Here is a 17,060-nt window from a genome sequence, read left to right as displayed (position 1 = left end):
TCCCTGTGCTCCATCTGACAGTAGCTGTTTTCTGTTTTCCAGGTTGTAGTGTCGGGAGTGTGGTGGGTGGTGAGTCCGCCTCGAGCCATTCACCACTACCTTGTGAGAGAGGACAACTTCCTCGTGTGTGCCGCATCCATTAACGCATCGTATGTGATAGCCCTCGCATACCCCATAGGTGAGAGAGAGAGAGAGAGAGAGAGAGAGAGCGAGAGAGAGAGAGAGAACGACAGTTTCAAATGAGAGAGACAAATTAACTCCTCACTTATATGCACATGATCTCTGAACACAAAAATCTAACGTGAAAAATACAATAAAGGAGAAGACGTTAGACGGTTTTCACATAAATAACTCTCAAACACATGCATAAAACACAAGATAAATGGGTTATATAAAACATGGATATTGAAGACACAAATGTATAAGAAAGGACTGTAAATCGCGAACACAAATATCGCCCAGAATTTAGGAAACAGAAAGACAAAGTGCCATTCGCTAAATTTCTTACACAGAGATAAAGAACAGACAATGTAGTATAAAACATTCATGCGTTATATTGACGTCCGAGGCTCGCGTGGACGTGAACTCGGGGGACTGCAGGCTAAAGGGTCCCTTCTCCTGCAGTCCACTGTCTTCCTCTTCATGGAATTAAGAGAGATGAGGATACATGAAGTCAAGAAGCTTTTCTAACCTATCACATAAGTACTACCAAAAGGTACCATGAAAATGGTATAGGAGACATAGATACATATGTTATTGTAAGAATTTCACAAAATTTTACACCTAAGTTTATAACACAGGAAACAAAAATACAAGAAACCACATGAAGGGTAAAGTGCGGCTAACCCCACGCCACACAGGCAGTGCATACCGTAACACTGTAACCTAGTTGACCTCTTATGAGAAGAGAAGAGCCTTAAACTTTTAACAGCAGACAGCTGATTGGTTATCCGATTGCATTCGGTAGTAACGATGTACTGTATTTTATTTTTTATTATAAGGGTTACAATAACCATTTGGGGGTAGGGGGGTTTCAAGAATACTCCCCCAGTATCCCTGCTTGTCGTACGAGGCGACTAAAAGGATTGGTGGTGGGTTAGTGCCCCACCCCGTAAAAAGAACTAACTAAAAAAGCGAATAAAGCGCCTCGGACCCGGACGGACCATACGTTGACGACTAAGAAACGGACAAAGGACATTCTGAGGATGGGAACATGGAATGTGAGAGGAGTGAATGATGAAGTGAAAGAGAGAGAAATTGTCCAGGTGCTTGAGGATGCAAAAGTGGATATATGTGGATTGACTGAAACTAAATGGAAGGGGGGAAAGGATGAGAGAATGGGAATATGGTGTAGGTGTATGTGCGGGAGTCAGTGAGAATAAGACGGCAAAAGAGGGAGTATGTCTGATGATAAGCAAGAAGTGGAAGGAGAATATAAGAGAGTATGGAACAGTGGGTGCAAGGATTGTATGGGTGAGGATGAAAGTAGGTATGCAAGCATGGGCGATTGTATGTGTGTATGCTCCAACAGAGGATCGAGTGGCAAGAGTGAGAGATGAGTTTTGGGCGAGAGTAGAAGCATGTATGGACAAGTTTGAGAGGAGCGAGAGAGTGCTGTTGATTGGAGACATGAATGGCAAAGTTGGGAATGTACGAGTGGATGGAGTGGTTGGTCAGTGGGGTGTGCCAGCTGAAGTAGATGGGAATGGTAGTGATTTGGTGGACATCTGTGCTGGTAAGGGGTTGGCAATAGCCAACACCTACTTTCGGCATAAGATGATCCACCGGTATACATGGAGAGTAATGAAGAGGATGGATGGTGAACTTGTTGAACGAAAGGCAATGATAGACTACGTGTGTGTGGATGAGCGAATGAGAAGACAAGTGTTGGATGCAAGAGTGTGGAGAGGGTGGGCGAATGGAGTCTCGGACCATCACTTGGTGATGGCCAAGGTAGAGCTGCAAAGAAAGTGGTTGAGGAGACGAAGGGGAAGACAAGAGGAAGCAGCTCCTGTGAGAAGAGTGGGGAAATTGCAAGATAGTGAGAAAATGACAGGGTATAAGAGCATAGTGGAAGAAAGATTGGGAAGGTATGAGCTAGAGCAGATGGAAGGGGTGGAAGACGTATGTAAGATATTCACGGAAGAGATAAGCACAGCGTGTAAGGCGGTTTGTGGAGTGAGCAGGAGATGCAAGGGTGTGCAAGGGACAGCATGGTGGAATGATAAGGTGAAACGAGCTGTGGAACAAAAGAAGAAGGCATATGGTGAATGGTTGGCGAGTAGAGGTAGGGGAGAAGATGAGAGAGAGAAGAGAGAGGTATATGTGAGCAGGAGAAGGGAGGTTAAGAGCTGGTGAAGGAGAGTAAGAAGAAAGTGGATGAAGAGTTTGGGAGGAATCTGAGTGTGAAATGGAGGGAGAGTAAGAAATTGTTTTAGAAGGAGGTAAAGAAAGTAAGGCAGTGTGAAAGGGGAAATAGTAGGGGAGTGAAAGATAGGAATAATAGATTGTTGGTGGAGAAGAGAGAGAAATTGAGGAGATGGAAGGAGCACTTTGAGGATTTGTTGAATGTAGAGAGTGAGAGCAGTGTGAGTATAAGTGGTTGGGGAATGGCTGGGAGAAGAAGAGATGAGAGGAGGGAGGAAGAGAACAGTAGGGCGGAAGTAGTGGAAGCGATGAAGAAGATTAAACTGGGAAAGGCCTCAGGAATTGATGGAGTGTGTGGTGAAATGCTTAGGTATGGGGGTGAGATTGTTGTGGAGTGGATATGGAAGTTGTGTAGATTGGCTTGGGAAGAGGGAAGGGTTCCAGAGGACTGGAAATCAGGTATAACTGTTCCTCTGTACAAAGGAAAAGGGGAGAGAGAAGTATGTGGTAACCATAGGGGTATTTGCCTTCTTAGTGTGACTGGTAAAATATATGGTAGAATACTTATTGATAGGGTTAGGCATATGACAGAGGAGCTAGTTGGAGAAGAACAAGGGGGATTTAGGAAGGGAAAAGGGTGTGTAGATCAGATATTTGTTCTAAGATGTTTAGTGGAGAAGTATCTAGAGAAGGGAAGGAAAGTGTATGCTGCCTTCATGGACTTGGAGAAAGCTTATGACAGAATAGATAGGCAAGGTATGTGGAAGGTATTAAGAATATATGGAGTGGAGGGGAAATTGTTGAGTGCTGTGAAGAGTATATACGAGGGAGCTAGGGCTACGGTGCGAGTGGATGGTGAGCTGAGTGAGTTCTTTGATCTCAGTGTGGGACTGAAACAGGGGTGTGTGATGTCTCCATGGCTGTTTAATATATATATGGATGGGGTTGTAAAGGAGGTGCAAGGTAGGGCAGTGGATGTGGGGGTGGCCCTAATGAATGAGGGTGAGATTTGGAAGCTTCCGGTGTTGCTGTTTGCTGATGATACAGTATTGCTGAGTGAAGATGAATGGGAGTTGCAAGGTTTGGTGAATGAATTTGGGACAGTGTGTAGGAGGAGGAAGCTGAAAGTTAATGTAAACAAAAGTAAAGTTATGGTGTTTGAGAGGAATGAAGTCACAGAGTGTGCAGTGAGGTTGGATGGTGAGGATATGGAGAATGTGAGTGCATTCAAGTACTTGGGTAGTGTGATGAGTAAGGATAGAACTTTGGGGGATGAAGTACGTGAAAGGGTACAGCAGGGAAGAAAGGTTGTTGGTACACTGAAAGCAGTGATGAGAAATAGGGAGGTGAGTATGGAAGTTAAGAAGTCACTGCATGATGGTATTGTGATCCCTACCCTGACGTATGGAAGCGAGGCGTGGACCTTGCAAGAGGGGAACAAGTCAAGAGTGAGAGCAGTGGAAATGAGTTACTTGAGAGGAGCATGTGGAGTGACGTGGAGGGACATGTTGACGAATGAAGAAGTGAAGGAACGTTGTGGGGTAGATGTGGATGTGGTTGAAAAGATTAGGAGAAATACACTGAGGTGGTTTGGACATGTGGAGAGAATGGAGAATGAAAGACTGACTAAGAGGGTGTATGTAGGTGAGGTGGAGGGAGGGAGAGGGAGGGGTAGACCGAGGATGAGGTGGAGGGATAGAGGTGAGAGGTATATGAGGGAGGGGGGGGTGAGTTGGGGGGAGGGTAGTCGAATGGTGGGTGACAGAGTGACTTGGAGGCGTTTTGTCTGTGGCCACCCTTTGCGGGATTAGTGCGTCGGGCTATAGATAGATAGATAGATAGACAACATTTATCATATATATATATATATATATTTATATATATATATATATATATATATATATATATATATATATATATATATATATATATATATATATGGAGCCTCCGTGGTACAGTGGTAGAGTGTGCGTTTCGCACCCTGGTGAGCGTGGGTTCGCCTTCGCCAGAGTTGTAAAAACTGGGAAGCGTTCACCGAGCCACTTGCTACTTTGGCGGACACAAGGGGTGCTGTGGTTGAACCAGTGTTGCATACTAATATGCTTGCACCCAATCGGCCTAAGGCGGGCCGATTACACTTGGTTCACAGACAACATACACATCCAAAGCCACTACAACACTACAGTCACACTCACAAGCACTTCTCACTTTATATACAGTCTCTGCCAGACAGTCTAAGCCACTGGGTAGAGATAGCCTACATTGGCTATATCGTCCCTGCTACGGTAGGGATAGGCCGGTCCTGCAGTGGACCTCGCTGGCTGATGATGGTGATATATATATATATATATATATATATATATATATATATATATATATATATATATATATATATATATTTAAAAACAATGTCTTACGAAAACTATCACATGGCCAAGATGGCTATGACATTTTCAGTTCTCCTGCCAAATCAACACTTTCAAGACAGTTTTACTGGTTTCTAGATTACCCTCATTTTCAGGCAAACAAATGTAATTAATACATCATTGTTGCAATATTACGTTTGGCATGAGAACTGAAAATTTCACACGTATCTGAGCCATCTTCTGTAGTTTGTAAAGCCTTGTTTTTAAATAAGTCTATGCGATTCACACACACACACACACACACACACACACACACACATATATATATATATATATATATATATATATATATATATATATATATGGAGCCTCTGTGGTACAGTGGTAAAGTGTGCATTTTCGTACACTGAAGAACGAGGGTTTGCGCCTCGCCAGGGTAATAAACTTTGAGAGCATTCTTCTGGCCACATACTGCGTGGCGGACATCAGGGGTGCTGTGGTCAAGCCAGTGTCGCATACTAAAAGTATGCTTGCACCCATTCAGCTTGCGCGGGCCGATTACACTTGGTTCACAGACTACATACACATCCAAAGCCACTCCAACACTACACTTATACTTACAGCACTTCTCACCCTACATACAATCTCTACCAGACAGCCTAATTCACTTGGTAGAGACACATTGGCTGTATCGTCCCCACGGTCGGGATAGGCCGGTCCTGCAGTGGCCACACAGACGGCCGATGAGATGATATATATATATATATATATATATATATATATATATATATATATATATATAGTTATAGTTTTATATATATATATATATATAGTTGTAGTTTTATATATATATATATATATATATATATATATATATATATATATATATATATATATATATATATGCAAACTAACCACAGGAGAAATGAAAGGAGCGACAGTGAGTACTTTCGTATATTACATCTTCAGACAGAGTGAGACAGAAACGTAAAGGGTAGAGGTTTTATGCACACCCGCAGCAGGTAGTGGCACACAGAACAATGGATGGCCTGAATTTTTACCTGCGGCTTATTTGGTCAATCAAACCGCTACTGTAATCCTTGTAACAAGAAATATTTTAAATACATCGTTATTAGTGAATGCACTCGGACAACCAGTCAGCAGCCAGCTGTCAAAAGCTTGATATGTCTCTCTCTCTCTCTCTCTCTCTCTCTCAGATGAAATAGAACAGGCAGTATTATGGCTCAGTCTGACACCAGAAGTTGCCATCAGCAATATTCTGCCCACACTCACGCCCGTCTCAAGTATCTCGGAACCGGGTTACTGCTGTATTCTCGCTTGCTGATGTATAACGTTTGCAACACATAGATTCCCTTACCACTAGTGGTGTCTCCTACAGCTAGCTGATACTATCATCAAAACTTACTCCAACAGCCAAGCTACTGCAGACCCTACCAGCTCTGCTACCAACTGTCTAATACCAATATACGACACACCCAGCTCTATCTTAGTTTATACTACCCCATCCATGACACTACACGTTTTACCAGCTCCACTACCAACACTGCTGCTATTAGTATCTCCAGTATTTTTATGGAATGTGTAGCCTATGCTGTTTGTTGTAAAGATATCACCTTTGACACAATCACAAACACCACCACTATCAACACATTACACACCGTTGAAGTCTTCTTTCATCTATAGTACCAACACATTGCACACCCTACCAGCACACCAACTTACATTTTCTGAGCTAAGATACTACGCCCCCTACCATTTATACCCAGTCATTCCAGGTTACACTCCTATTACCACCACTCATATGCCCATACCAACACATTCCCTCACGACTATTTCTAGTACCCCCACCACTACCAGCACACTACACAGCCTACCAACAGCCAGGCAGACTCTAATCACAGAACCTCTACTACTGCATCACTACTAATACACTACACGCCTTACCAGCATCACTACTAATGCTTTCAAATAACCCATAACCTTACTTTCAACACCTCTACTACAAGCATCTCGAAATGAGAGGATCTTAAATTTGGGTGTATTATTATTTTTTTTTTGAAAGAGCAGCTTCCTGTGCGGGCCTGGCCTTTGTTTGTTTTTTTCTTTTTAAATGTAAAATAATGCACCCCTACTACTAACCCCCCTCCACAATCACAACTTCCCCACTACTGCAATATAAACAGCATCCCAGCTTAACACTTCCACTTTAAACTTTTTCTTAACATTCATACTATCGATACTGACACCCTATGAATTCCATTTATAATTCCTCTAACACTCCAGCTGCTAACCACCCTACCAACAGGTTTGTTCATGGTTTTTGCCGCAGACGCTCCCATTATCAGCACCTTTGCATACCCAACCAGCCCTACTGTTAACACCACATCCATTATCCTTACCAACACTTCTAATACCCTCACATTACAAGCCCGGCCAGCATCCTACCAACTCTCCTTTAAACAGGTCTGTTCGTGGTGTGCACCAAGTATGCACTATTAACCTACACAGTCCTAAAGACAACAACACTTATTGGAACACACACACACACACACACACACACAACCAACTAATCCTGAATACTAACACCCAACCACCTCTGGTACCCTCAGGTCTGATCGTGGTATGTACGGTGTATGCAGTACTAACCCGTAAGATTCCCGAGGCGTTCAACGAGAGTCAGCACATTGGCTTCACCATGTACACAACCTGCATCATCTGGCTCGCTTTTGTGCCCATATACTTCTCCACCGCTAATAATGTGGAGGTGAGACACTTTGCACCAGTCTGATTGATTTATGTGTTCCACTGACAAATGTTCATATATACCATTAGCTTCACCATACACACAACCTGTATCATGCACATAGCTTTTGTGCCCACATACTTCTTTACTGCGAATAATGTAGAGGTATGGTAGTGTGCAGCCTCACTTGCCCGAAACATGTGACGGACAAGTTGAAGTAATCACAGGGTTTGAGCCCCTGCAATATTCGAGTCTGAACCTTGGACGGACCTCTGGGCCTCGTTTCCTCTTATCGATCACATGTTTGGGGCAAGTGTGGCCTCACTCTAGGGTTTTGGAGTCCTTAGATTGCTGATTAGATAACCTGTAACGGCAGTTCACATACATTTAAATAGGACAGCTTATTGCTATGGTCACCTTAGTATCCATATACTTTTCCCTGCCTGATAATATCAGGGTCAATACAAGGTTTTTATACAGTGTTTTTATTCCAGTTTATGTATACAATTTTAAAGTAAGGTCGTCAGCCTACCCCTGTAATCTTCTGATGTGTCCCCTCTTCCGAACATTATCATCATCATCTCCGACATCTTGCTCGGTCCTTAGATTCCCCTGACAGGAGATGACCCAGACAAAATTGTCTCCAGGTTACTTTATCCTCATATATCTCTCTCACATTCTAAAGCATTCCTCACTCTTTTCCTTCTCTCTTACCGGTATACTGTTCCAGTCCTCTCTTTCTTACCATATACCGTCTTCTTTTCCAACACTATCCTGAGTCTCTCTTAGAAAGACTCTGGCACGTCACGCATGTGCATTATTTGTATAATTACGTCCATCATAACTAATTGGATTCCTTTGTATCTCATCAGTAATTTCACATCTTACTCCTGTTACCTCTTACCTATTCTTCAACTTCAGAATGACTTACATGATTACGATTCAACTTGCTCACGCCTGCAGCTGTAAAAAAAAATCTGCAGCTTGTAACTTAGATGGTTCAGGCACTCACTGGCCAAATTATACTCGCATACGTGTTTGTCGGCAACAAAACTCTGTTAGGCGGAGTTCACTGTAGCTTAAATACTAATAATTTTTCCCTTCAGAACCCCATCATGTTCTGTCAAGGCAGCTGTCGGCATTTTGGCAATCAGACTGGCAACAGCCTCTGGTCCACCATTAGTAGTCAACTCTGTCCTACCACAACCATACTTGACAGAATGTAACCTGCCCTATAACAATAAGAGAGAAGAAATTATCAGTGGTGGAAGAATTCTATGGTCATCTGTACAACTCAGGGAATTGAAAAGTGTGAAAAAGGGTAAAATACGGTATCATAGAAGAGTTAATCAAATCTACAGGAAAGATTGCCCTGGAAAAACTATCAAAACCCTACAGAATGTCTCAGAGAAGGATGAGTCCCAAAATCCTGGGAAAATGCAGGAAAAATTTTAATACATAGAAAACGAGACTTGCAAGATCTTCAAACCTACAAGTCAATTTGCATGTTGTCAATTATTAATTATACAAACTGTTCACAAGCCTTATCACCAATAGATTTTCAGAGGTGCTAGACCCTAACCAGACTAGGGAACAAGCTGGCTTTCGAAGTGGATTGACAACCATCGACCATATACAATAAATCAAATGAGTGAGAAGGGAATAAGTATAGGAAACATTTGTGTAAGGCATTCATTGATCACGAAAAAGACTTCGACTGCATAGAAACATCCGTGGTTTTGAGCGCAATTTGTCGACAAAATGTATATGAGATCAACTGTAAAATATGGGAAGACATAAAGAGATGGAACAGCGATCATAAAACCCAATACAGGTATTGGAGAAATAAATAAAACTCGTGTAAGACAGAGCGATACCATATCAGCAAAACTTATTACAGCATGTTTGAAAGTAAATAGAAAGCTTAACTTGAGTAATAAATGTATTAAAAATGAGTATAATATAGAGGATTTAAACAGAAAGCCTTTGTACAGGACTGAAATTATTAAGAAAAAACTAGTCATGTTTAATACCAAACTCAAAATCATGAAATAAGAATACAAACTGAAGTTTTAGAAGTAGTTGATGATTTTGTATACCTAAGACAACTTTACTGATGTATAAACATGAATGGAAAAGGTAGGGAATGTGAAGGTGAATGGAGTAGTTGGTGAGTGGGGTGTGCCTGCGAAAATGGATGAGAATGGTAGTGCTCACGTGGGCAGCTGTGTGGGGAGAGGGCTGGTGTTATCCAGTACCCACTATAGGCACAAAAAGATCCAGAGGTATACGTGGCGATTGAAGAGAAGAGTGGGTGGTGAACTGAATGAATAGAAGGCAAAGACTGATTGTGTGTGTGGATGAGAGAATGGGTAGGTCTCTACTGGATGTGAAAGCACACAGAGGCTGGAGGAGTGGATAAGTGGTGCTGAAAGGCAAGGTACAAATGCGATGGATGAATAGGAGACTAGGGCAGGAGGAAGCAGTCCATACAAGGACGGTAGAAAAGTTACAAAAGGATGAAAAAAAAAAGGCGGAATACAAGAGAGAAGTGGAAGAGTGATTGTGTATATGTGATATGCAGCAGATGAGGGAGGTGGAAAGTGTACGCAAGATATTCACAGAAGAAATCTGTGCAGCATGTGAGGTGATGGGTGAGGTGAAGAGAAGACAAAAAGGGATACAAGGAGCAGCACGGTCAAATGAAAAGATGAGACAAACTGTGACACAAAAGAAGCGAGCATATAGCGAGTGGATTGGAAACAGAGAGATAGAGGAAGTTGATAGACAGAATTGAGAGTTATATGTATTGAGGAAGAAAGGGGTGAAAAGATTAGTAAGAGAGAGCAGGAAGAGAGTGGATTAGGAATTTAGAAGATATTTAAGTGTAAAGTCGACGGAATGTAAGAAAATGTTCTGCAAGGAGGGAAAGAGAGTTAGACCGGGTGGTAACGAAGGTAGCAGGAGAGTTAATGAGGAAAAAGGAAGATTGATAGTGGAGAAAGGAGAAAAAGAGAGCAGATGAAGAGAGCACGTTAAGGAATTGTTAAAACATTGAGAATAAAAGTAAAATGAGAGTATAAGTGGCTGGGGAATGGCTGGGAGGAGGAGGTAAATGAGAAGGGTTTAAGAGATCAGTAGGATGGACGTACTGAAAGCAATGAAAGTGTCAAAATGAGGAAAGGATCAGGAATTGATGTAGTGTGATGAAATGCTGAAGCATGGGGAGCGATAATAGTAGATTGGATATGGAAGATGTGCAGATTGGCCTGGGAATCCCGTAGAATCGGATGTCAGTTCTAATTATGAATCCCTCTGTGGCCGCTGGTGTCGAATGACATTTTACCGTGGCATGGCCACTGGCGTTAATGCAGCGCAACTTGTAGAAAACTGTGGAAATTTTTTGGAAGTGAACGAGCGTCTGGGACGTGTTGAGAGTAACCTAAACTATACTTCAGCATACCTTATCTGTCAGTTCAGAGTCAGCTGCAGTGAAGAGTGGATTTTCAATTTTTTTCACTCGTGGCCATGCCTAAATATGCACAGCTACATCCATTATCTCGACCCAGTTCAAAATATTTTCTCCTCTGTTGCGAAATACACACAGCCATCCTGTTTGCAGTTGTAAAAAAATACAGGCATAAACAAAAAAGACATGAAAATAAGAGAAAAATGTATCTTTGTTTTGGCATCTTTACCTACTTGCTTAGGTTTGTTGTAGCCTATTGGTTTGGATCATTCGATACTGTGTGACTTGTAGAAAACTGTGAAAACTTTTGAGAAGTTAATGAACATCTGAGAAATCTTGAGAGTGACCTTCCCTTACAACATCTGTCAGATTACTCCTGCTGCGTGACCAGTGGATGTACGATTTTTTTTTTTTCTCGTAGCTATACCTAAACACACACAGTTACACCCATTACCTCGACCCACACATAAAATATCATTTTTTCCTCCTCCCTCGCAAAACACACACAATCGCCCTGTTTACGATTATATATAAATACAGGCATAAACAAAAAAAGACATGAAAATAAGAGAAAAATGCTTTGTTTTTGGTATCTTTACCTATTCGCTCAGGTTTGTTGTACTGGTTTGGATCATTTTAAATATTTTTTGCCGTGCACTAACATTGCATCAACGTGTGCCATGTTCACGTGATGTTTGGTGGGTGGTAAAGCCTCCCTTTCCTTCCCTCCTAATCATCTCGTGCGAGGTAATCGCAGGTCGTCTCGCATATCAGCCCTCACTGTTCACTGAACAATGTTCAGCCTGCACACTCAAGGGATGACCTTATATCTCGATTAGGTCTAAAAATATAATCTCTCACCTCTCTTTTCCCACAAACTCCACCACCCACAGTACAAAAATAAGCCGATGCTACCAAAAACACAAACACCGAAATACGCTATATAAATTCATATATTTATTCTTTATTGAAACCTCACATATTATGTGCTGATAAACCTCGAAATACGCTTATTTAGTCATTTCACACCATTTCATCACCACTGACATTGTTTTCCATAAAAAGAAAAAAATAAATAAACCACAGGAATACTTAGGTGTGACCATATCATCTGCGTCAATTTGCGCACTTTCCGCGCTTCATTGCGCAGCACAGGATGTATCAAGGAAGCTCAAAACTGCTTTGCTAGGTGCGTCTGACGTTCCTTTTCCATATGGCAATAAAAAAATCGACTTTCGAAACTTTAGAAATTGGCCCCGGGGTCGGCCAATGGGTCCTGACAAATTACACAAGCTTGACCACGGATGGGTCACCCTGTACAAAGGAAAGCGGGAAGAAGAGTGTGGTAATCATATGGGCATTTATCTTAATGTAATAAGAAGTGTATATGGTAGGGTACTTATGAGAGTTAGGGATATAACAGAGGAGTTAGTTGGAGAAGAACAGGGAGATTATAGGAGGGGAAGAGGTTGTGTAGATCAGATACTGATCACTAAGGTCTTTAGTGAATAAGTTTCTAGAGAAAGGAAACAAGTTGTACGTAGCCTTCATGGACTTGAAGAAACCATATGACAGATTGGACAGAAAGGAATATGGAAAATAGTAAAAATATATGGAGTAAATGGGACGCTGTTGAATGTTATGAAGAATATGTTTGAAGGTGCTTAGTCTGCATTGTGTGCCAATGTAGATATTGAGTGAGTTTTTCTGTCTGATTGTTGAATTGAAATAGATGTGTCCTGTCTCCATGGCTCTTCAATCTATATATGGATGGGGTTATAAAAGAAATACAAGGTAGGGCAGTGGATGTTGTAGCGGTCCTAATGAGAAAGGGCAACGTTTAGAAACTTCCTGTTCTGCTGTTTGCAGATGATCCGTAATTGTTAAGACTAAAGAGAGCTGCAAGGCTTTGTGAATTAGTTTGGGAGAGTGTGTAAGAAATGGAACCTAAAGGTGAATGTTGGGAAGAGTAAAGTTGTGGTTTTCGAAAAAAAATGAAGTCACTGAATTCACAGTGAGCCTGGATAATGAGGATATGAAAAATATGAGTGCATTTATGTACTTGAGTAGTGTGATGAATAAGAATGGAAGTTTGGAGGACTACCTGCTTTAAAGGGTACAACAGAGAAGATAGGTTGCTGGTACTTTGAGGGCAATGATGAGCAACGGGGAAGTGCGCATGAAAGTTAAAATAAAGTCATTGCATGATAGCATTGTGGTACCAAGTCTGATGTATGGAAGCGAAGCTTGGACCTTGTTGCAAGGACATAAATCAAGTGTGAGAGCGATGGAAATGAGTTTTCTGAGAGGAGCATGTGGAGTTATATGGAGAAAGAGACTGACAAATGAGGAAGTGAAGGAGCATTGTGGTGTGGATGTGGATGTGATAGAAAGTGTTACAGTCGCGGCACGGACTCTGAGGTTGTTATTATCGTGCCCTGACAACCAATCATTCAAAAGTGCGTGTGATTTCGTGTATAATATGAGACGCATGTGATTCGTGTACATGTTCGCGTATAATTATATTTGTGTTTAATAATTATATTCGTGCATAATAATATGATTCGTGTATATGACACGAAATCGGATGCACTTTTGAATGATAGGTTGGCAGGGTACGATAATAACCTCAGAGTCGTGTGCCGTGACTATAGTAGAAATACAGTACACTGAGGTGGTTTGGCCGTGTGGAGAGGATGGGGAGTAGGAGAGTATTGTGGAGAGTGTGTGTGAGTGAGGTGGACGGGGAGGGGGAGGGAGGAGGAGGACGAGGATGCGATGGAGGGATGGAATGGATAGGTATATGAGAGGGAGGATGTGAGTTGGGGGTAGGGCAGCGAAATGGCAGGGGACTGGGTGACATGACGGCAATTTGTTTGTGGCCACGCCTGACTCATTGGATTAAGTCGCCTGCCGATAGATAGATAGATAGATAGACAGATGAAGAGCGTTTGGTAGGGAAATAGTATATGAAAGGGCACTTCATTGTTTAAAGTGAAAGTTTTTTCTTTTATTAATGTGCTCTCCCCTTAATGACTTACGGAGAGACGTGGACAATGACTGAACCAACAGAAAGGAAGCAGAGATGTGCCGAGAGAGGTATAGGAAGAACGATGCTAGGAATAACTTTAGTAGTACAGAATCAGTTTCGATTAGTTTACTGAGTGTAAAAGACTAAAGAAAATCAGCAAACAAAAAAGAAATGTAAGTGTGCTGGCCACATTAATTATAGAAGACTCGATGACAGATGGACAAGGAAAGTAACAGACTGGGTAATAACTAATTCAGAACGACCAAGATCAAGACCAGCAGTTAGGTGGTGTGATGAAATAAAAAATAATTACACCAGGTGACACAAGGTCATAAACAAAAAGTAAAGAGCAAGCAGTGAAGACAGAAAATTCGTTAGAGATCATAGGGTTCTGGAAAGGAAGGAAATAGCACAAGACCGGGATAATTGGAAACATTTGGGTGAGGCCTATGTCATGCAGTGGAATGTTACAGGTTTCTGCTACTACTCCTGCTGCTGGTGATTGTCACGGGGTTTTTAAAATATAACACGGGGTTTTTAAAATAAAAGCTTATATTATTTTAATTGATAAATGTTCAATAATATTCGAGAGCAGGGACAATGATTGTCTTACTAAATCAAGCAACGATTACTTTACGCTGACTTCTTTGCACGATTCTCTAAGAACGAGAATTTATAAACTTCCTCAACAGTACACAGCAGACTAATTACTCAATTGCTGTTTCTTAGTACTGTTAGCCTCTGGAGAAAGTTACTTCACCCCTGACAATAAATAACTAATACTAATAATAATATCAGGTTCTTGCTGGTGCTTAACTCCTAGGAGGCACAACGGATTTTAAGTTTAATACACAAGACTGGCCCAAGTACCAGTTATGAATAGCAAAACGTTTATGCAAGCTAGGAGCTATATGGAAAATAAGCTTAATTGTGGAGAAATGAAACAAGAGTTTACATTACATTAAGCTCAAGGAAAAGAACTGTTAAATTTATTGATTACAAAAATAAATTTAACGTTACACTTCAAATGAATTCAAATGAATAGATCGTACTCACTCACTCACTCAAAAGCTAAATACTTACGCCTAGGAAAAAACACCTTAACTGAACTCTTAAACCTAGGAAAATACAAAAAGGAAATACTGGTCGATGAATGCGGTGTATCACCAACTAAGGTGGGGGCACTGGATAACTGTGGTCTAGTGGAGTCTGGGTGCTAGCTGACCTCTCCTCTCACACTTCTGGAGCACAGAACCTCTCTCCGTCACAACAAACACTCGACTGCCTTCAAAATACGATGTATGGGCAGGACGCACAAGCCACCGGAAGAAGGCGTGGCTAACGGTTGAGGCAAGCAGGGGCGAACAATAAAGAAACAATAGTATCGCTCAGTAGAGCACTTAGTGATGTGCATTAAATCGGTCACTTTTGAAACAGTGACGAATGTTTTGAAAAGTATACCCCGAAATGGAGAGAGAAACGGTTAACTGAGCGATACACAGTGAGTTTTCCACTAATAGTTCGTGGCTTCTCACAAAAGGGAAATGTGAATTTGATTCGTGACATTACGCCCCTACAAAATTAAATTTTTTCCTTATGGGAAAAAATTTGTGGATATATATATATATATGTACACATCCTAACTCATTCACACAAGATTCACACTGTGGTGTGTGTGCTATCCTGCTACAGGAGAAAGTCGCAGTCGCCAGTGAGCGAAAAAAACCTCGTATTTATGTTAATAGAAGCAAGTTTGAGGGAAAATCTCCGTGACGACGGTGAAAATCCTGTACTCAGGTCAAACTGAGCGAAAAGTCGCTACATTTACACTGACAACTAATTGTTGTGTAGCGTGGTGTATGTAATACGCGGTGTAGGTGTGACAGTTGTAGTGTAACTGTACCTACGTGTAAAATGACACAGTAAATAATAATATGGCGACGACGAAGGCAGAGGAGAAGAGGCGGCAACGTGCGGCAGACGATGAGCTGGCCCGCACAGTAAAACTGCTACACCCATTGCTGTACCTGCAAAACCAATTAAGGTGGAGCATCAAAAGTGTCAATGAGACAAAATTCTTATTACGTTACAATTACTCTCTCTGCCTAGCAATCAGTACATGCTACGAAAAGTATGCTCTAGCTGAAAAATACAAGTGACAGCCTAAGCTTCGTACATTCGAGGTCGCCATTAACTATAGCACACGATTAGTGTCGGCAAGTTGAGAATCCTTGCGCAAACTCGGGTCTTCCATAGCCTCGAACTGCACATGGGTCCTCAACCTGTGCCTTAACCTACAGTACTTATATTAATATCGAGGAGCTGAGAATCCTTGTGCAAACTCGGGTCTTCCATAGCCTCGAGTCGCCTCTGCGGAGTTCTCTCTCGAACTTCCCCCTTAACCTACAGTACTTATATTAGTACTGGGAAGCTGAGAATCCTTGTGCAAACTCGGGTCTTCCATAGCCTCGAGTCGCCTCTGCGGAGATCTCTCTCGAACTTCCCCGTTAACTTAAGGTACATATATTAGTATCGGGGAGCTGAGAATCCTTGTGCAAACTCAGGTCTTCCATGGCCTCGAGTCACCTCTGCGGAGATCTCTCTCGAACTTCCCCCTTAACTTAAGGTACATATATTAGTATCGGGGAGCTGAGAATCCTTGTGCAAACTCGGGTCTTCCATAGCCTCGAGTCGCCTCTGCGGAGATCTCTCTCGAACTTCCCTCTTAACTTAAGGTACATATATTAGTATTGGGGAGCTGAGAATCCTTGTGCAAACTCGGGTCTTCCATAGCCTCGAGTCGCCCCTGCGGAGTTCTCTCTCGAACTTCCCCCTTAACTTAAGGTACATAATACGTATGTACAGGCCCTGGACATACTGTGTCCTATGGGGCCAATGGGCAAGACGTCAGGTCTGCACCCAGTTCACCACTACCCTGTCTCTCAACTAACTCAGAGATTACAGGTGTGGTTATGAACGGCACAGGAAGGACATGTCCCTGATTAGTGGTGTTACTTTGACACACACTGCAGGAACGCACGAAACTATCTATGTCTCGTCCCA

At 41.9% G+C, this 17,060-nt stretch overlaps 1 protein-coding gene across 1 annotated transcript in view; it reads left to right on the top strand.

Moving 5' to 3' along the window:
• The window catches only part of LOC145400659 (metabotropic glutamate receptor 6-like), a 202,077-nt gene that overhangs the window by 178,310 nt on the left and 6,707 nt on the right, over nt 1–17,060 (top strand). The window contains exons 12-13 of the mRNA XM_080273092.1: nt 43–178; nt 7,364–7,518. Coding sequence (XP_080129218.1) covers nt 43–178; nt 7,364–7,518 — 291 coding nt within the window. The remainder of the gene's footprint in view (nt 1–42; nt 179–7,363; nt 7,519–17,060) is intronic.

This window comes from Coenobita brevimanus, chromosome 53 (assembly GCF_032717465.1).
Source record: "Coenobita brevimanus isolate Jiangsu-jjx chromosome 53, ASM3271746v2, whole genome shotgun sequence".
Lineage (NCBI taxonomy): Eukaryota > Metazoa > Arthropoda > Malacostraca > Decapoda > Coenobitidae > Coenobita > Coenobita brevimanus.
This window is presented reverse-complemented; position numbering and strand designations above follow the sequence as displayed.